Source organism: Vipera berus (assembly GCF_964194415.1).
Source record: "Vipera berus genome assembly, chromosome: Z".
Lineage (NCBI taxonomy): Eukaryota > Metazoa > Chordata > Lepidosauria > Squamata > Viperidae > Vipera > Vipera berus.
The window spans coordinates 45,222,624-45,244,695 of NC_138205.1; the positions used below are offsets into that span (position 1 = coordinate 45,222,624).

The 22,072-nt window shown below is 40.4% G+C and overlaps 1 protein-coding gene across 1 annotated transcript in view; it reads left to right on the top strand.

Annotated features, from left to right (window-relative positions):
• RARA (retinoic acid receptor alpha) overlaps positions 1-22,072 on the top strand; it is a gene marked incomplete at its 5' end in the record, with an annotated part of 230,072 nt that overhangs the window by 45,703 nt on the left and 162,297 nt on the right. The window contains one exon of the mRNA XM_081343819.1: positions 14,389-14,879. Coding sequence (XP_081199945.1) covers positions 14,705-14,879 — 175 coding nt within the window. The remainder of the gene's footprint in view (positions 1-14,388; positions 14,880-22,072) is intronic.

Sequence of the window (22,072 nt, forward strand, 5' to 3'; positions counted from 1 at the left end):
CAGGAGTAATTACCTGTCCATTCCTGTATTGTTGCACCTCCCCCCAGTCTCGTGCATATGTGCTTGCCTTTCCCACTTCCCACTGGTCACTGCACACTCAGTTGGGTAGCAAACTGTAATCACATTTACGGTGACAAATGTGGTTATTAAAGAAAATGGGTTAATCTGCCTCCCACAGTTGGAGGTGGCTTAGTGGAGATAGAGAAGAGAAGGGGGTTTCTCTAATATCAGAAGGGGCAGGCAGAGTGGACCAGGAGAGAGACATCAGTGGATGAGTGGACAGCTTCATTTAACCTCCTTGACATGGCAGGACAAACAGAAAGGGGATGGGTGAGCTGTAGGTCAGTTCTTTAAACAGACTTGGTTGACATACAAAAAGGTCAATAACCACTGAGTCATTCCCTTGGCTTCACTATGTGATTGTGTGCATGGTTGGCACACATTTCCAGTCTTCTTGTATTTATGCATTCTCTAAGGGGGGGGGAGACTGACTCCCCTACAAGGATAATAGTGGTGATGGTAAGGAGCAACTGTCTTTTGACCATTGGAAGAAATTGTTATCAGCCAGGGGATGGAGTTGTCACACAAAATGGGGCAAGCATAGTGGTGGCCAAGATTATCCAAACAGGTGCCATTTAGATGCCTTTGACTGCAAATCGTATAATCTGTAGACTGCATATCAGAGGCCTTGTGGATTTGGCATGTGGACATATATTTCAATCTACTCAGTGTATCTTATAGCCTTCATTTGGGGGAAGGAAATGTGTGAGTCATCAAGGGGCCTGCCAGTGAGATTGCTGCCAAGCAAAATGGGCGCTTCCCTTATCTGTGTCTAGGCCTGCCCCACCGAGGGTTTAGGGATGGTGTGGAGAAGCCCCGTTTTTGCAGCCTCTTTGCTGTGCAGATGAATTTGTCCTGCTGCTCAAATCAAGCAGATTGCATAATCTGAATGCATGTCTTTCTACACTAACTGTGCTGCATCATCGGGAGTTGGGTGACTAGCTTTATATCCTTGAAAGTAAGATTCTAAGACTCCGGAGCTATGAAAAGCAACTTGAAAGTTTGTGGTCAGTGTTTTCATGAGATTTTTTTTTCCTTCCAAAAAGGCTAAATATGTTGTTTTCTGTTGTTCAAAAGGTGGGAATGCAAAATACGCAGATCTGTGTAATATTAATTTGTATAATTAATTCCAATTGTTAAATTTGGCTTTGGGACTTTTATGACCATAATACATCTTTGTCAGTTATTTTGTCATTAGAATATATTTAACTCAGGTGTGTAAATAGTCATATGTTTACTGAGTGTGGTTGGTCTCCTGGATGTTAATCTCTTAAATCATGGGAACTTGAAAATGTTAGTCACTTGTAGCTTTGAAAAGAGTTAAACTAGTTGTGTGTATTCAGGTGTGCTAGAAAACATTTTTTTGTGGTAGCTGGTGTGGAATTGTTTGAATGGCTGGATGAATAGCCTAGCATTCTTTAATCCTGAGCCATCCTATTGGCTTGAATAAATCTCTGTGTGATGCCTTAAATATGTATGCAAGGAAGTGAAGTTGAAATGTGTACGTTTTGTCAAGAATTGGTAGTGGATAATTTCTCCTAATTAATGATCAATGGGCAGTAGCCACAGAACAATTTTTTTCATTTGTAGTAACATATAGTAAAAGCTTTGACAATAATTTCATTTATAAGGAGAAAAGAAACTCTAAACCATGGAAAATCTTCTCATTAATATTGCATTTCACCTTTTCATTTCACATTTAATATCTGTAAATAATAGTGTAGATTCATATTTATATGAAATACTATCTACAACACAAGTGGAGTGCCCCTTATTATGAAAGAGATTAACGTTTTTGTTCAGTAAAGTTGTTAAAGATACCTTCTGTGGCTCTTTGCACACAATCCCATTTCTTGGAATTTCCCTTGAATATCTGAAAGCTGATCCTCTTTTTTTGGCTCTCTCACCTCCTGCCCTCCAGAGGTTTGGGGAGCACAGGTGTAGGTTTCCTAGTTTGATTGTAGAAGGCACCATCATGAGAAAAAAGTGCACAATTCTAGGTACTGCTTCCAGCTTAGTTCATTTTGGAGGGCTAAGGTACACAACAACACAAAATCTGTTTTGTAGATCTGACCATCCAGTGTCCTTTTAGTTTACTATAAGCAGCAAAAAGCAACCTTCTAATGGTCAGAAGTTCACCTGATGTTCTTTTAAAAAGAGGGAGAGAGAGAGAAAGGAAAGAGAGAGAGAAAGGACTGCCATGATAATAATTTGGCTGGCAAAAAATGACTTCAGGGACTAATCCTGGACTATTTTGGGATGCATTTTTCCAGCAATTTTTTGAGATTATCTCAACTCCTGGAGATTTCATGGATCCATAAAAATGGTTGATTTACAATTGTCTTTTTGGATTTTTTGTTTAGTGTTTAGAATAGTACAGTAAATTTTCCAGTTGGTGTCTGATCCAAATACTAGGGAAAACCAATCCTGTTTAGCTTTTTGAGACTTTCTGGTTTGGGGTCTAGCTTCCTCCATTCTGGGGTGCAGCTGAAAGCAAAGTTTAGTGTGTTCCTTGAGTTGATAGAACTTGTGTACCCCTATGCTTCAGTTCTAAAATAAGGGTTAACAAAGCAGTTTGTTGTGTTCATTTAACACAGTTTATATATTTGGGCATAGCAAATTGAATGTTATTGTGACCTGATTTATACAATGTATTGTACTAAGAGATGCTTGGATGCTGAACATGCTGAATTATAAACTGCCCATTTCCATTTTAATTTAGTTTGTTTGTGCAGAAGATGCTAATTTACCTTTTAAGGGTGGAGAATAACATATCTGAAGAAAGGGATACCGCAAAGGAGCTGCTTTCTGCTCTTTTCTCTCCCTGCTGTACCCAAATTCTTCCAGCTTCTTCACACTGCTCAGTTGGGTTTTTCTAAAGATAAGACTATTATATTCCTCCCACCCCCAATTCCAAATGCCCGTAGCCTTTTTTCTAAAGGCGTAGGAGGATGGGTGGGGTCCTGCCACCTGTTCCTGAGGCAGCATGGTGTGTCTGGGCCTTCTATGGGGTAACTGGAGTGGTGCATTCTTGGTGGTAATTTTAGCTGCTGAAGCTGAGCTGCTTCAACAGGTGGAATTTCATTTTGCTGTTGAAAGGCCTGTTGTTGGGAGGAGGGGGAGGCTTGTCTCTGCTGAGGCTGGGAATGGGTGGGAGAGAGGAAGAAGGGAAAATGCAATAGATGCTGGATGAAGTATTAACATCCGGGGGACAGCAGGATCACTTCATTTTTTGTCTCGTGCCATTTAACCCTTCCCTATATCTAAAATTTCCTGGGAATTTGTTAACTTTTGCAAACTGCCCAGTAGCTTTCTAGACAAGGAATTGTGCAAATGATAGACATCCGGTTTCTGAGGGGGCTAAATTATTTAGGGAGCAGGGACTTTTTTTAAAAGGAAACTCCAAGGCAGTCTGTGTAGTTTACTGTAAGCACCTAGAGAATGAGCATTGCTAGTCTGCATAAAAAATACATTATAGTAATCTACCTTCTTTTCTTGGTTAGTGCCACGTGGGCAATACATTTTGTCTTGTTAATATAAAAACCAAGGCAAGTCATTAATTAAAGAGGCTTTTTTTCTTTTTCTTGCTTGCAAGAGGCAACATGATATGCAGGAGAAGGGGTATTTTGAAATAAAAGCTTTTCTAAATCTACTCAACTCTTTTAACTTATGCCCAAATAAGCAAACATTAAATTATGTTGAAAACAGTGAAGATTTTGATTAAACCATTGTAGGACTGATAATGTTTAATGGGAAATTTGTTTAATGGGAATAACAATTTTGATTTTTACTATTATATTAAACATCAATATACTTTTATCTTGTTAGCAAATAATAGGGTATAATCACATTGAGATTCCTGTCCCTCTTCTTTTACAAAAACTTTCTCTTTTGAAAATCCAAACATGTATCTAAACATGTAGTAATTTTTAATCAAAGATTTAAGAAGCATATATTTAATAGTCATACTTTAAGTAAATCCACTGAAACTAAATTAATTCCAATTTACTTATGTCTCTATCTGGTTGATGCTAAGTTTTTTATTTGGGTTTTTTGAAGACTTTAGTAGCGTTTTAATGAGAAATAGTTGTACTATGCTGTTTTACCTATTTCTTAACATAAAGGTAAAGTAAAGGTTCTCCTGCACATGCGTGCTAGTCGTTTCCAACTCTCTGTTTCAAAGCCGAAGAGCCAGCGCTTGTCCGAGGACGTCTCCGTGGTCATGTGGCCGGCATGACTAGATGCCAAAGGCGCACGGAACGCTGTTACCTTCCCACCGTAGTGGTCCCTATTTTTCTACTTGCATTTTTACGTGCTTCCTAACTGCTAGGTTGGCAGAAGCTGGGACGAGTAACAGGCGCTCACTCTGCTACGCGGCACTCGGGATTCGACCCGCCAAACTGCCGACCTTCTGATCGACAAGCTCAGCGTCCTAACCCACTGAGCCACTGCGTCCCTAGGATTTCTTAACATAGCTTAGAATAAAAATAAATGAATAAAATTTTACTTGTATGGTATGAAAATACATGATGAAACATCTGAGCCAGTTTGGTTTAGCAGCCAAGGCAACAGGCTAGAAAGCAGGAGGCCCTGAGTTCAAGTCCTGCCTTCAGCACGAAAGCAGCTGAGTAACTTTGGGTCTGCCACGCTTTCTCTCTCTCATCCCAACCCTCCTCTCAGTGTTGTTGTGAGGAGGAGGAGGGAGGTGTTTTTGGATATGTTTGCTGCCTTGAGTCATTTGAAAAACAATAAAGATGGGATACAAATAAATAAATAATAAAATTGTATCAAGTGAATGAGGAAATTTTAATGTAGTCTCTTTAAAGAGATACCTAGAAAGAGACAGTTGGAGATGAAACCAACTTTTGCCTATTAATTTATGTTGGATGCTTCACCATATACCCTCATTGCAAGTATAATATAATCTAGAGCAGACATGTCAAACACAAGGCCCGGGGGCCGGATCCGGCCCGCGAAGTGGTTTCATGCGGCCCGCGAAGCCATCCTGGAAACAGTGAGGGAACGGCCCCCACTGCCCTGGCCCTGGCCCAGAGACCCTCCTCCTGCCAGAGACCCTCAGATCTGTCCCACTCCTGCCCGGGCCCCCATAGGCACCCTTGATGCGAACGATGTAGAGCTGGCCACGCCCACCCAGTAGGCCATACGCACTCTAGCCACGCCCACCCTGTAGGCCATGCCCACCCAGGCCATACCCACCCGGCCCCCTGAGGGCAACCACAATGCTGATGCGGCCCTCAATGAAATTGAGTTTGACACCCCTGATCTAGAGGTTTGTCCTTGCTTTCTTACCCTTAATGGGGTGAGGATAAAAACTCAGTAGAAATTATGGTTGTTGTTTTTTCTTTGAAGTTAAATATTTGTTATAGCTTTAGGTTATTTATGGTGCTTTGCAGATTAAAAGAAGTGATCTCTGTGCTGAGTTTCCATTCAATAATTTTGATTGTATTCTCAGCATCAGGTTCTGGTCTGGTTTGTTGTAAAAGAATTGATAAGCAGTGTGGTTAAAGGTATCTGTGATTTGAAGTGAACCTGGATGACCTTTTTTGGTGTGGAGAAAGAGATTTGATTGTTTTTCTAATACAGATGAGTGGGAAGAGTGCTTAGTTAAGTCAGGCACTTTGAGTCATTTGTCTGACTATTTTGTCTCAGAATTATTAATGTGTTTCTTCTTTAGTAGTTAGGAAATATGATACTCAGAACCAACAAACTGATCCCCATTCTGAGCTGTTTAGCATAAAAGTAGCAAGCTCGAAAATTACACATAATTTTTTGCCAGGGGAAAAACACGGGGAAAAATCGGAAATGAGAATTAATTTCACTTTTCCAATTCCCCTAGTTCTGATGGAGTGGTCTAATGCTTTCTTGCCAAAAATATTTGGATTATATTATCTCTGTTGTGCACTTCCTTTTATGATGACCATCTTGGGCAACTTCATGCCCAGATAAATATTTAATAAAGGATATCCATCATGGGTCCGCTGACTGAAGGTGGTGAGAAGGAAAGCTTCCAGCAAATATAATCCAGTGCTGCTCAGTTTGATGAAGCTTTTATTGCACAGTTGCTTCCTTCAGTCACAAAATTTTATGTTGAGCAAGGGACAAATGGCAGCCCCAAAAAAGGTACTCTTTTAACCTTTCTTTTTCTTTTGCTTCTTCCATTTCTTTTGCTTCTTCCAGTTTTTTTTCTCCCCCCCACCCCAAAATAACTCTTTGGTGCTTTTGATTAGTGTTATGGGTACTATCCGAAAGTCCCCTTGATGCCACCTTACTCAGCCTGCTGGAGAAGCCAGGTCCCCCTTGTCTTACACGTTCTCCTGTGTGCCAGCTATGAGAGCCATGGGCCAAGACCTGAATGGAGGGATCTGCTGTGGTATATGTTCTTTTCTTTCCCGCCATCTCACTCAACAGCATGACTTATGACTCAAATGCAATAGCATAAATTCATCTTCCTGCTCCATTAGCTCTATCCCATTTGGACATAACTCTCGGACCAAGCAAGGTTTTCTTAATAATCACACCATACTCACCTCTTGGGAAGGGTGGGGGTTTTGTATATTGTCATCTCAGTCTCTTTGAATCTGTGGTTCCACTCCCCCCCCCTCCCTGAAACAATGTTGTTGTCGCATGTTAGGCCAATGCCAGATACAAGGAGGAAATCCACAAAGCTGTGACCACACATCAGATTGTCATCACACTTCCTGCTCTGTCCCCACTTCACATTTACTGGGGAAGCAAGAGTGGAGGAAAGAGGGTGGCATTGCCATAGCGACAGGTTTAGTGTTGTCCTGTTATGCCTGTAACTACGGTAGCTCTTGTGTTATACTAGCCAGTGTTCTGAAACATGGTATCTACAGTCCACTGGGTTGGGACCAGAACTCTTTTTTCCAATGCAGAATGGGAAGTTGCAGGGATGCAAAATGCCTAGCTTAAAAAAAAAAATTGCCCAATGTTTTTTTTAAATTCATTGGTGAGGTAGGGAGTGCAGAAACCTGAATGTTCTTATGAAATCTTATTTCTTTAACATGCTGAGAAGTAATGAAGGATCCTAGTCACTAAACTGAAGAATGCTATGATTCATACTTTCAAGATTTGCCATTTTAGATAAATAAAACCCAACTATGGAAATTCATCAGTGAGAAAACAGATTTGCAACAGACCTGAAATTGCCATGCATCATTTCAGTTCTTGAGTGAACTTTGAGGTACAACATTTGGTTAATATTATTGGTACTAAAATACAAGAGTATGGTTGAAAGAACAAGACATGTTGTGGTATCTGAGTTGTGGTTTTTGTTCAGTATTTGTGGCACTTTCTCTATCTGAAGGGGGTCATTAGTCCAGCTTATTTTGAACACCTGGAAAACACAAGACAGGCACTGATTGTAGGTCTTGGAAACTATATTTAATGAGGAGAAGTGAAACTGGGCAACACTGGGAATTGAAATTGATGACAGGGAAGTTGTGGTGGACACATGCTGGTTGCAGGCCTAACAGGAGGTCCTTGATTGGCATTGTGCCAGAGCATGCTGGTATATGTCAGCTGGTATCTCTAACAACTATTCTACACCATAATGCTGTTACTTTACCATCAGTCTTTCAATTGTAAGATGGTGAAATTTGACAGTATAATGTCACTTCTACAATTTAGTAGGAAGTCATGAGGTGGGTTGAATTAAGTGTGTGGCAATGTAGCAAACCTTTAATTCATTCTGGTGCTCTCTGTAAACTCTACTGAGTTTTGTTTAGCAGTTATCCAGTGGAAACAAAATAAAGGTTTGGTGGCATGCATATGTGACCATCCCTGATCACATTGTTTAGTTTTTGTTCAATAATTAAATACAGGCTGTATCAAAGATGGCATCCCAGATTTTTAAGCAATATAATTAACTTTAAAGTAGCTCTTTGGCTAAGTTATCATTTCTCTTCCTGTGGTTTCCTGAATAGTAAAGTAACTAATAACCAACAACTCTCCTTCCTACACTCTTTTATCCATAGTATACTATGTGCATGTACACACACCCTGCCATGGTGCTGCTCCTTCCTCTTCTACCCCCACCTTGCGTAAGATTATGAAGCTATCAGACGAGTATATACAATCTATCTTCCCTTAAGAGCATAGAGAGAGCAGATAATTACATGATGTCATATATGGGCTTTTACTTAACATCCACTTTCTCTTTATTTTTATACACGTTTATCCTGTGAGATATTTTCAATGCATTGACTACCAAGAAACACTGGTTTCATCCTTATTGGAATTCCCTACATGTGGGTAGCTTGATGTTACCTCATGAGGTTCAAACCTTGTACAGAGAATTTAACTCATAGATCTTCAACTTCATACTGTACTTTAGCTTTAACAACTATCCTATTCCTGGCACTCAGTAGTTGAACTAAGGCAGGGGTCGGCAACCTAAAAAAGAAAAAGAGCCACTGGGAACCGGTTCCATCACAAATTAAAAAAAGAGGGAGCCGCGTGCGTGTGTCCATGCACGCGCATGCGCAAAAAGGTTTTTTGCGCATGCGCGGACGCACGCGGCTGCCATTTTTTTAAAAATGAGATGGAACCGGTTCCCGGTTGCCCGATGGCGACGGCCCGTCTGCAAAGCTGCCGCTTTCGGCAGCTTTGCAGACGGGCCGTGGCAGCTTCCTCAAAGAGCGGCGCCCCTGCCCATTCCGAGAGGTGCGCGCGCACCTCTCCGAACGACCGGAGGTGCGCGCGTACCTCCGCGCGAATGGGCAGCGGTCTCGCTCTTTCAGGAAGCCCGCCGCGGCCCGTCTGTGAAGCTGCCGAAAGCGGCAGCTTAGCAGACGGGCCGCGGCAGCTTCCGCAAAGAGCGGCGCCCCTGCCCATTCCGAGAGGTGCGCGCGCACCTCTCCGAACGACCGGAGGTGCGCGCGCACCTCCCCAAACCTTTGGGGAGGTGCGCGCGTACCTCCGTGCGAAGGGGCAGCGGCGCCGCTCTTTCAGGAAGCTGCCGAAAGCGGCAGCTTTCTGAAAGAGCTTCCTGAAAGAGCGGCACCGCTGCCCGTTCGCGCGGAGGTACGCGCGCACCTCCCCAAAGGTTTGGGGAGGTGCGCGCGCACCTCCGGTCGTTCGGAGAGGTGCGCGCGCACCTCTCGGAATGGGCAGGGGCGCCGCTCTTTGCGGAAGCTGCCGCGGCCCGTCTGCTAAGCTGCCGCTTTCGGCAGCTTCACAGACGGGCCGCGGCGGGCTTCCTGAAAGAGCGGCACCGCTGCCCATTCGCGCGGAGGTACGCGCGCACCTCCGGTCGTTCGGAGAGGTGCGCGCGCACCTCTCGGAATGGGCAGGGGCGCCGCTCTTTGCGGAAGCTGCCGCGGCCCGTCTGCTAAGCTGCCGCTTTCGGCAGCTTCACAGACGGGCCGCGGCGGGCTTCCTGAAAGAGCGGCACCGCTGCCCATTCGCGCGGAGGTACGCGCGCACCTCTCCAAAGGTTTGGGGAGGTGCGCGCGCACCTCCGCCCATTCGGGGAGGTGCGCGTGCACCTCTCCAAACGGGCGGTGCCACTCTCCATTTGGAGAGGTGCGCGCGCACCACTGCCCGTTGGAAGAGGTGCGCGCGCACCGGGCGGCTGGGAGCCGCAAGAGACGGCTCAAAGAGCCGCATGCGGCTCCGGAGCCGCAGGTTGCCGACCTGTGAACTAAGGGATATCTGGAAGGATAGGATAATGAAATATGTTAACCTAATCTACTTTGAAATGAAACCTGTTTTTTTTTAAATAAAAATAATATTTAGTTGGTATTTTGTCTATACTCGATTCTTTTTATTGTTTCTTCCCCAATACCTGGGATTAAAACACTGTTTTAGTTTCCCCCCCCCTCTTCCCACTTCTTTGTTTCCTTTTCTTCCCTCCTCTTTGGGTTTACACAATCCCACTAGTGAATTATTGTATCCTTCATGCTTGGTTGCAGTTTTGTTCCTTTTCTGGTCTCTCATCCATTACCTCTGTGGAAAAGCACTTTCCACAATAAGCCGTAGCAGTGGGCAATTCAGCAGTTGTCAGTTGAACAGGGCTATATTGATTTTTATTACTTTACTTTAGTACAAAATAAGTAAATTCTTTCATGTTGCTTGCAGCCATCTTTGGATTTTGTGTAAAGGATAAGATTGGTTGCATCCTTAAAGAATTTTGAGTTACTTTTAACACTTGGCAACTCCTGGACAAAATCCTGCAGTTGTCTTGGCAAGATTTTTTTTTTTTTCCTTTCTTCCTTTCTAGGGCTGAGAGAAAATGACTGGCCCAAAGTCACCCAGCTGGCTTCTTGCCAAGACAGGACTACAGCACATGGTATTCTGGTTTCTAGTCTGCTGCCTTAATACTGTACCACTGAACTCTCCTAAAGATTAAGATGTATATGTGCGTGTACATGCAGTTTTAATTTGTTTAGCCTCCAAGTGTGCAGGGGGAGTAGTTGAGAAGGATTGAAGATGGCATGCAGATTGCCCATCCTTTCTTTAAGTGGATTTTTGGGCATAGTTATCCAAATCAGGCACCACGTGATGGGGTGAGCTTTCTTTTTTACCCTAACTCCTGCCAACCTAGCAGTTCGAAATCATGCAACCAGATAAATTGGTACCATTTTGGCCAGCAAGTAACAGTGCTCTGTGCACCTCAGCATATAATCATGCTTGCCATATGACCACAGAAATTTCTTGGGACAGCACTGGCTCCCTTGGCTAAGAAACGGAGATAAACACTGCCCCCTAGAGTTGGACATGTTGGATTGGGGAAACCTTTACTTTTTTCATCCAAATCAATATAAATGCTGTAATTTCACAGCTGCATGTATAACTATTCTCTAGAATTATTCTCTTTAAATTTAAATCTAATGTTACATTTTCCTTTGATTCAATGGTAAAATATTAATAGTGAGAAAAATTGATCCTCTAACTTTACAACTTATTGTCTTGTGCTTCCTCACAACAGTGCTCTCTACATGGCTTTATGGGTATAGAATCCAAAACAATAAACAGCATAACCAAAAGCAAAATAGAATACTTAAAAGCAGCCCAAACATGAAAAAAAACCCAATACCATAGTATTCCTAAATGCTATCACGTGGTCTGTGATTATTTAATTATTATTTATCTGTTTAGATCAGTTCCCAAGACTATTTATATTATATAAAATATCTTTGTGACTGTCATTTCTGGATGCTAGAATGGCTGTGAGGCAGTATCTAGGAAGACAGCTCTGTAACTGAGTTGTCATTTAGAAGGCTGACAAAAGGTGATCCTAGCAATTTCATGTTTTTTTTATTGAGCTGATAGCAGTTAGAATACTCATTCTAAATATATAGTGATTATTTTTAAGTGTAAGCCCCAAAACAGTCCTTTTGGTCATAGAATTTAATGTAAATGAAATGAATAATTGATAGAATTACATCTGTCCCAGCAGGGATTTGGGTTAAAACTTAAGTAAAGTCTGGTTAATACTTGAAAAAAAAAGCCAGGAACTAATAGAAGTTTAGGCTGGGAAGTTAGAAGCCATCCCTGAAAAATGTAGCTTCAGGTATCATATGGAGATTGATGATTTTGGGGTGGGATTTGCCTTTTTAGTGATGGCTTCTAGTCTGGGGCTCCAGTCTGTTATCTTTCCACTTACTTGGCTTCAACTAGCATGTTTCCTGTTTTCTGGATTGGCTGAGTGTCTCCTTCTTAATGTCAGGCAGAAGAGAGGCTCTGGCCAACTTACTTGCTTGGCCAAAAGGAAAAAAAATCTGCCTTGCAGCAACCTTTCTTCCCAGGGCAAAATACAAACTTTTTGGACCTTGGGAAAGGGAAGAGTACTCTAATAGAATAGGTCCTTGCTGTTTTCAGCGTGCTGTGCAGGCATCTGGAAATATGCCCAATTTTCCATTTAATTGGGAATGTAATCTAATCTACCCCTGGGAGTTTTTTTTTACATAATGTTTTTACTAGTCTGCTATTTGTTTGAGGGGAAAAAAATCAGGTCTGAATTCCACCAGTCTTACAATATTGTCCCTGCCTCCATTTCTGAAACATTTATTTTTTCTAAAATTCCATTTGATTTATTGATCAGAATTATTTGTACACAATGCTCCCACCTCTTATTTTCTCTTAACAAGAGCCTTATGAGGTAGGTTGGGCTGAGAGAGTGACTAGTTTAAGATTACTTAGCCAGCTTTAAGGGAGGACTACAGATCTCTAGATCAAAGGTCCCTAACCTTGGCCACTTTATGACTTGTGGACTTCCACTCCCAGAATTCCTCAGCCAGCGTGAGCAGAGGGTTGGACTAGAGCATGGCTCTAGTCGTAAAGTGGCCAAATTTGGGGAGCCCTGCTCTAGATCACCATCTTAAACATCACACCAGGCTGGCTTTTAGGATGGCTATTTATACCCCCAAAAATCGGTTAGCAAATTTTCAGCTATCCCATTATTTATCCCAAGCATGGAAGAGTTTTGAGAAGCTGCTTTGTTTTAAGTCATCCATGTGCAGCAGTGTGAAATAGCAATATATAACTAAGCTGAGATTTAGAGTCAGAAGTTTTGATTTATTTTAGACAGCTCACTACTGTAAATCATTTTTGCTGATAATTTATTGAATTGCCAATAATAGCTTGGATTTACATAATATCCTTACCTAAGACCAAATAAGCCTCTGCATGGTTTAGGATATTGCATAAATACATGAATGGAGATAGAAATGTACTTGGTGATATGAAACAACAAAGTAGATGGTCAATCAGTCTTTGGGATTGCCTCTGTCTCCCGGCCCTTTTACTTCATAAACTCCAGTGAAATGCACAGGAGCCTCGCAAAGGCTCCATGGCAGCTGAATCTGAGGACAACTTCCCAGTAATGTGTGCTGTGCTTTTGTCAGAAAGGCAATTTTATATTTCTTCTCTTCGGCATGTGATGAAGTAAGTGGAGCATGGGTTTTTGTGTGGAAGTGATAGACTACAGTAATTCTAGCCCCCTTCCCTAATTTCGGTTCAGACTTCGAATTTGAATTCAGACTTCTATTGGAATTACTTCCCTTCATCTGTTTCTTTCAGGAAGGGGAAAGCAGAGAGGCCTTTCATTTTGTTTTTCATTAATCAGCATTTCCTTTAGTGTCCTGGGCTCCATTCTGTTCCCCCTCCCATGATTTATGGTAAGGCAAGGGCAGCAGGTAGCCAAACCTTCCGACCTCCAACTCATTTGTCTGGAGGGGCTGGGCTACCTGTCACCTCCTGTCAAGGGAGAGCGATAAATGGTCTCTTGTGGTAATTAAGTGGGGGTGGGGATGGGGGTGGAGAATAGGGGCAAGGCATGGTGTTGATAGCAGGACTGACTGACAAGAAAGCCAAAGAAGAAATTATACTCAGTGGCATGTAGGAAATTATATACAGTGGAATGTAAGAACAAAATATGAGTTGGCAGCAGGGGTTGAGCATTGATTTGAATTTTCCCTCAAATTCTGATGGATCCTCCTCCCTGCTGTAATCCCAATTACTTGACTCCCAATAGCTCTATGTGATAGTTGTGCTCCTGTAATAGCTCCTGTAGGTAAGTTTGCCAGCAGCATTACATTAAGAATCGTAATAGGTAAGGTGGAGTTTGCTCAACTTAAAGTTTTCTTAACTTTTCTCTTTGCTAAATAATTTAGTATGGTTAAATGTATTTTGTTATGGCTGTAAAAAAAGATTGAGCCACTTTTTTATACTTTTTAAAAAAATTCTTTTATATATTTTTACCAATACCTGTTAAAGAATGATATTTATTCTGTGTTGATTAAATGTAATAAAAGCATTGAGGGCCTTAAAAAAATACAAAAAGGTCAAACTTTAGCATACTGGCAAAAAAAGAACACTAGAATGTAAATCCTTGTCAGGATGATGGAATTTTATTTTACTTTTTTATTTTGTACAATAGCAGAAAACAAACTCTTTTTCACTTCCTTAAATTGTACAACAGGAATAATATGGAATATATTGGCCGTAGATATCTTATCTATTGGAGTAAGCCCTTTATAAAAAAAATAAATGAAATACATATTTATTTATTTATATGTACCAGGGAAATCTATATAGATTACAAGATAAAATGTGAATCAAGGTCTCATATAAACAGAAATGTTTTCCAACATTATAATAATTATGTTGATATGTTTTTCTTTTTATATTCTTTATATTCTTTGAACTAAAAGTTCCCAAAGCTTCGGGCTACATCCCTGTTTGAAAAAATCCACTTCTTTATGACTGCTAATTATTAGAATACAGTCTGATTTTGTAATGCAGACCTTTGCATCTTTGCTTACTCTTATCTTTCTCTTTCTACAGCTCTATCACCACCTTGCGCAGAGGACCTTGCAGCTTCTCCTACATGCTTTTTTTTTTAGAAGATCTGTTCCCAAAGACACCTGAAATATTTTTGAAATCTTGAGGATACACTCTGCTTGCCTGGGGAATTTTCTGGTGAACTGAACATATTTCTTCTGCTTAACTTTGTCCTGAACCCCAAGGGAAGAGGAAATTATACTGATTTTGCATCAAAGTTTCATGGTTCTGGACTGCACCTCTATATTAAGTGCTTTGCATTCAGCTCTTATGTGAGTCTTTTTTTAATCAAGGATCAGGCTTGTGGATTGTGCCGGCTATGGCGAGCAACAGTAGCTCCTGTTCTACACCAGGGAGTGGACATCTCAGCAGCTATCCAGTTCCACATTATTTCTTCTTTCCTCACATGATTGGAGGCCTCTCACCTCCAGGAAATCTGCCTGGAATGCAACACCAGCTGCCAGTCAGTGGGTATAGTACACCTTCACCAGCTAGTAAGTAACCAAATTCAGTAGCTCAGTGGTTAGTAGGGGCGAATATAGGATGATGCACACTTAGGATGAAGAGGCTCTTATTGTGTTTAGAGCAGATTTGAAAACACCATCACAATATTCGGTACAAGCTCATATTTTTTTGTTGAATAAAGCAAAAATGACCATTGGCTGATGTATTTCATAAGTGCTCTATTCTGTTACAATTCAAGTGACAACTTGTGGAGGAATTGTGAGCTATACAAGCTATTTTTGGTTTTCCTACACTTTCGAAATCCTGAACTGTACTGTCTTCCTCATCTAGGAACTCCAAAATGGGTCTTAGTGATGATGTCTTTGCTAGTATGCACGTTTTTTAAAGTTTGACATACTTCCTGAATGCTACATTTGAAATGTCTTCTTTTTCAGTTTTAAAGTTTTGATGTATAATGTTTATTATACGTAATAATAAATCTGTAATCATTATTTTAGGATATTATTTCACCACTTTCTAATTAAATAAAAATAGATTTGACCATTTGTTAATCAAATCTGTGGTTAGGTGACTTACATGTCTTTTGAAGCTTTTTTAAATCAGGTTTAGGAATTTCTTCAGCTTCAAAATATGTTTGGAACTCTGTTGGTTTTTTTAATTGGGTAGTTTGCATTGACATTCAAGTTTTCTCACGGTAATTGGCATACACATGAACAAGCACTATTCTAAACATCTTAGTTTTGTTATCACACTCATCCTGAATACATATCTATTATTCTTTTTATCTCAGTTTTTCTCCAGAGATACTGAAAAAATGATGTAAAATCATAACTCTGTGGATCAAGTTAGGCTAAGAATTGCTGAATTTGTATCTGAGAAACAAAGTTAATCTTGAATGTTATGTCAAAACCAATTTGTGTTCATCTCTTTATGCAACCATGCTAAAGTGTGATTGCCCCATTTGTTACAGAAGAGAGTAAACTGTAGTTGGCAGCTTTGGTGACTTCATTTTGAACCTTGCTCTGTTATTCTCTTCTTGAGCAATTTTGGGCAAATACTTGTTTCTCATGCTTGGTTCCTCTTTAGAATGAGGAATGATGTAGTTTTTGGGAAGGGAATTAGGACAAATTAAAGATTACGCTTGAGTCTGCAATTTAAAAACTCAAGGGGGTCAAAGAACTACAGTATAATAGAAATCTGAGTTTGGTAAGTTCTAGAAATAACTTCACAGACAGATCTGGAGTTAGCTATTTTAGATAAATTAATTTCAGTTTTAGTGTATGGACATAAAGACATGCTGGTGAAGAAGGTTTTCCCACTTTTGTACAGACTAGAGTCACTAGACAGTTATTTAGGTACATTTCTGGTTCTGCTCTAAGGAAAACTCTAGAAGAGTATCTAAATGTTATAGAGGTAGAAATGTGCATCAGTACTGATTCTGTTCATGGGAAACAGAAAATGTTAGTTCTCCTGATCATTCTTCCCACTATCACTTGAATTAAAAATAATCAATTCCTGACTTATATTCTGCAGGAAACCTTTTCAGAAGTTTTGAAATGTCCCAAACAAGAGGGCTCTGCTCACATGGAGCTGCAGATTGATGCAATATATGCCCATTACAATACCAGTGTTTTGCACATTCAGTGCAGCGCTTCTCCTTAGGAGAATAGGTTCTGAAATAAGAATTGTAGAGTATAGTGTAGCATGGTATATAGTACAATGTATGTGAGAAAGGCATCTTTGGCAACAATTGTAAAAGCAACCAGTGCAATTCAAAATATGGTTGCCACTTTAAAGCCCTACATTACAGAGTCAGATTATTTGCTGATTCATTTATCCACAATGATTACACATTCTTTGGGTCCCTTTGGTAAAGCAATGTTGCCTAGTAAATACTGGAAATATGCCTTCTTGTCATGGTGCCTGCCTTATGAAATAGGTTTCCTACAGAGATACGGATGGCCTCGATCATACTGGTCTTCAGGAAGGCGGTGAAAAACCCAGCTTTTTCCCCAGGCACTGGCATAGTTATGTGTTATCTGTTGGTGATGAGATTTTTGTTGGAACCTTAACTTCGTCAATCTTCTCTCTTTCACTTGATTTTGTATTATGTAAGCCTTTATTTTGTTTACTGCCCAGAACATACTTAGCTCTTATTGTGAAAAATAGAACTGATGTGACAGTGTTACCAGATCACATTTATATGAGTCTTGGCAGTGAGGATAAGTCATGAAATGATCCTGGTTACAATTTAGTCGTCCTCCTGATGTTTTGTTTATTGTAGAACAAGACTACACAATAAACTGGGGAGTGTATCAAGCTGGATAGAAAGGAGCTATCAGTATACTTTTCTATGTTGAGTATACTGATAGATACTAAATGGTGTCTTTTCATTTCAGTCAAAAATATCTGTATAAAATTCACTTATATTTTAATATTAATTTAGTTCCCACCCACCTACTCACAAAATCCCTTAAATATCTAGCTGAGTAAGGTTGGAATTGCTTGGCATTTGGATGGAAGTTTACCAAGTTTACCAAGAAACCAGGGGTTTGCGCTAGGAAATAAAAAAAATCAATCCTGAGGAAGCTAATGACAAACCATTTCTTTATGTTACCAAGAAAGCTATATAGTCATATCCAGTTAAGCTTAATTTGAGGGTATATTTACGTTTTTCAACAGCTGGCAATACTTAGCTGATCTTGGAAAATAAGCAGGAGTCAGTCTAGTTGGGGACCTATCTGGGAATTCCAGAATTGTTGGCTAGGCTTTGGAAGAAGAAAAAATCCCAGAAAAGGGAATGGCAAACTGTACCAATAATGCTGCCAGACAATGTGCATGATGCATTCAGTTGATTTGTTTGTGTCATGTGAATGATACCATATATATTCTTCTGTTAGGATCCCCCCCAACCAGATATTTGGATGTTATACTAGTTGAAACAAAAATATAAATATTTCTTTATGGTTTTGTCATGATGACCTGGAGACAACCTTTTACAGAATGTAATTTTGCTTGTTAGTAAACTACTTGCATTGAAGATTATTTGTTGCATCTATTGAAGCCCTATGCTTCTTCCAAGATCTCTGGTTTCGTCATAAGCTGCATCTCTTTAATATATCTCTTTCCTCATGCAGCTGAGGAAAGTATAGGAACATCATTGTGTGACAAAAAAGGAATTATACATAAGTACTGAACAAGTGCTGTATTTTTGTTGAATAAGATTTAGAACAGCAAACACCAACTCCCAAAATAATTGAACACATTATTATAATTCTTGAAATCTGTTTTTCTTTTGCTTCTTTTTTTTAAACTAGCTTTAAGTAGCTTATTTTTAAAATAAAATTAAATTTCATGTGTTGCTAGTCACTTTGCTGCAGCACAATTGCTATACCACATATCACATGCTCATTGTCACTTGGTGAGCTTCCTTAATTTGAGGAGATTCATGTTTTTCAAAAGCAGTAACATTGCTTACAAAATATTAAAATTATGCATATCCCAGAGTTTCTTTTGTATTCTATCTTGACTGACCATTATTGTTTAAAAATGTTTCTAGTTCCAATAATTAGCTAAAATATTTATATGAGTTTTTTCATATGCTCTATTTTTCATAGATAATATCCTCTGATCCTTCAATCCTGGGTATATTGTTCCATCTGTTGGTCCCGAATCTTTTCCCATTTATTTGTAACAATAAAATACAAAGCAGTACAACAGCATGTTTTATAGAATAGTTCCCCCTTGTGATAGTTATACAGAAGTTATATTTTTAATTGATACATTCCAAAGTCTGCATTTATTTAGGTGATAAATAATTTAAATTTGAAAAGAAGGCTATCTTGCATAAAGGAAGGCAGGACTCTGAAACCTATAAATGGATGACAAAATGAAAGCTTGTTTATTCTTCTAGCAAATAATTATGAGATAGAACAAGGAGCTATGTAAAACACTTTTGCTATAACGTATCTCTTAAGAATTGGAAATTTAAAAAATTTAAAATTTAAAATTTAAAATTTGTACTTAAATTTTGGCTGTTAAAGTATTGCCTATATCTTTTCAAGCTGATCTCTTCAGTTAAAAGTATTAGACCATTTTTTGAAACAAAGATACATGTATGAAATTTCATGAACTGGATCTTTTCATTTCATAAGGTTGAAGTAAACTGAATGGTTAACTTCTTTTTAAGAGGTGCTGGGAAGTTCTCTCCTTTTTGGGGAGGGTTATGTAATAACAATATTGGTTTATATGCAGTGTAAGAATATTTAGATATACTCAACATAAAGTTGTTGCAGGCCAGGATTCCAATGTCTCAGACTAGAGTTCCACAACTCAGGGGGAGTATAGTATTCAGACATTTTGTCTGAAAGTGAAGGCTGGAGAGACCTAGAACATAGATGAGTGCAGAGGGTTCTTATACTGTGATAAAATGTGATTAAGCCAAAGCTGGGGTAGCTATTGAGAAATGTTTTCTTACTCTCTAAAGCAGGAGTCTTCAAACTTGGCCCTTTTATTACTTGTGGTCTTCAATTCCCAGAATTCCTCAGCCAGCCATGCTTAAAATGGTTGGCTAGAGAATTCTGGGGAATTGTGGGAGCTGAAAATGGCTGGCTGGCTGGCTGGCAGGGGAACTCTGGGAGTTGAAGCCCACAAGTCTTAAAGTTGCCAAGGTTGGACACCCGGGCTCTAAAGCTTATCTTTAAAAGTCCACATTATTCCTCTTAATTTTTCCTCTGGTTCTTTCTTAAATACTGAAGATACTTATAGGCATGGCGGTGCTCTTCACCCTTCATAGGATATTTGTGTGCATGAACCCTAATTTATAAAGGGAGGAATTGAACTGAAATAAATGGATATACTAAGTAAACTTTAATCATTCCTGTTTGGTAATAAATTCATTTCAAACAGCTATTTTATTTACTAAAATGTTTAAACTACTCAGTAGCTGAAGCTCTTTGCATGGTTTACAGGAAATATACTAATAATACTATACTAAAAATACTAAAAATGACTAAAATGTATATAATAAAATCAGATGGTCACCACGATATAAAAAAGATGTTGAGACTCTAGGAAAAGTACAGAGAAGAGCAACAAAGATGATTAGGAGACTGGAAGCTAAAACATATAAAGAACGACTGCAGGAACTGGGTATGTCTAGTTTAGTGAAAAGAAGGACTAGGGGTGACATGATAGCAGTGTTCCAATATCTCAGGGGTTGCCGCAAAGAAGAGGGAGTCTAGCTATTCTTCAAAGCACCTGAAGGCAGGATAAGAAGCAATGGATGGAAACTAATCAAAGAGAGAAGGAACCTAGAACTAAGGAGAAATTTCCTGACATAACAATCAGTGGAACAACCTGCCTCCAGAAGTTATGAATGCTGGGAATGCTCCAACGCTGGAAGTCTTTAAGAAGAGACTGGACAGCCGTTTGTCTGAAATGTTATAAGTTATTCTGCCTGAGCAGGAGGTTGGACTAGATGACCTCCAAGATCCCTTCCATTATTGTTGTTGTTGTTGTTGTTTAAAAGGCAAGATAAAAGCACCATATAAACTAGGTTGCCATAAAGCAGTCACTCAAAAGCAAAGAATTAAAAAGAAATAAATGCTAATAAAAAGGCTTGGGAAAATAAAGTTTTAATTATTGCCAAAATGATGCTAATGTGGTTGCTAGTCAGGTTTCTGTGGAGGAAATTCCATAAATAGGGTCCCATCACAGAAAAAGCTCTCTTCATTGTAGATGCCCACCTGGTGAGGAAATCTGGAGACAGACAACATTAGATAGGTAGATGAAATAGTAGACTTATATCCAGAACACTTTGACCTTTATAAAAGATATTATTTGGGGATTGAGGACTTTTATAATTTAATGATTAAAAGCATGATTCACATATTCCACCCCTTCAGAGATGGGACAACTATATTACAACTAATCATGGACCAATGTAGAAATCATTATGATCTGCAAGGACATACTCCTACACTCTTTTGTAGGATCGTGAAAAGATATTTGAAGTAGCTTTGACTCACATCAGACTTGACCTTCAAATAAAAGACTATATTTTCCTATTGTATTGCATGATAGGTGTTCATCATAAACATGGAAGAAAGAAAGCAGCACATGTGAGGCATGCATGTGTCTTTCAGTATGTATATGCATTTTAAGTTTTGCCTATTGATTATATTGGAATAGAATGGAAAATTGGGAATTGGCTATTTAAATGATAAACACATGCATGTTTGGCAGGAGGGCAGAGGTCGGCCTCGAGGCCTCTCATTTGTGGAGTCCCTCAGGGGTCGGTCCTCTTGCCTCTCCTGTTCAACATTATATGAAGCCGCTGAGTGAGATCATTTGTGGTTTGGGGGTTGGGTATCATCAATATGCGGATGATACCCAGCTTTTTATTTCTACCCCAAACCACCCCAGTGATGTCCTGATGTGATGTCCCGATGCCTGGAGGCGGTTTGGGTCTGGATGGGGAGGAACAGGCTTCGGCTCAACCCTGACAAGACTGAGTGGCTGTGTGTGCCGGCGTCTCGGGAAATTCAGATTGTTCCACCGTTAACTATGGGGGGTGAGATATTACCCCCCGTAGATAGGGCTCGCAACTTGGGTGTCCTCCTAGACTCACAGCTCTCTTTGGAAGATCATATAGGAGATGTGACTAGGGGGGCCTTCGCCCAGGTTCGCCTGGTGCGCCAGTTGCGGCCTTATCTGGATGCCTTGCGCACAGTCACTCATGAACTCGTGACCTCCCGTTTGGACTACTGCAACGCTCTCTACATGGGGTTGCCCTTGAAGACTACTCGGAGGCTCCAACTGGTGCAGAATGTGGCCGCGCGAGTTGTGGGGGTGTCCCGATACTCCCATGTAACACCTCTACGTGAGCTGCATTGGCTTCCGGTTGTCCTCCGGGTAAGATTCAAGGTGCTAGTTACGACCTATAAAGCCCTAAATGGCATGGGTCCGGGTTACTTACGGGAGCACCTGCGGCCGGCATCAACTTCTCTTTGTCCAGTGCGCTCCCACAGAGGCCTCCTTAGGGTGCCGTCGGTCAGAGAGTGTTGACTGGCGGCCCCCAGGGGGAGGGCGTTCTCTGTGGGCGCGCCAGACCTGTGGAACCGTTTACCGGTGGAGCTCCGGATGGCTCCCGACCTTCGCTCCTTCCGACGTGACCTAAAAACATATTTATTTGAACAAGCCGGCCTGGTCTGATGGGTTT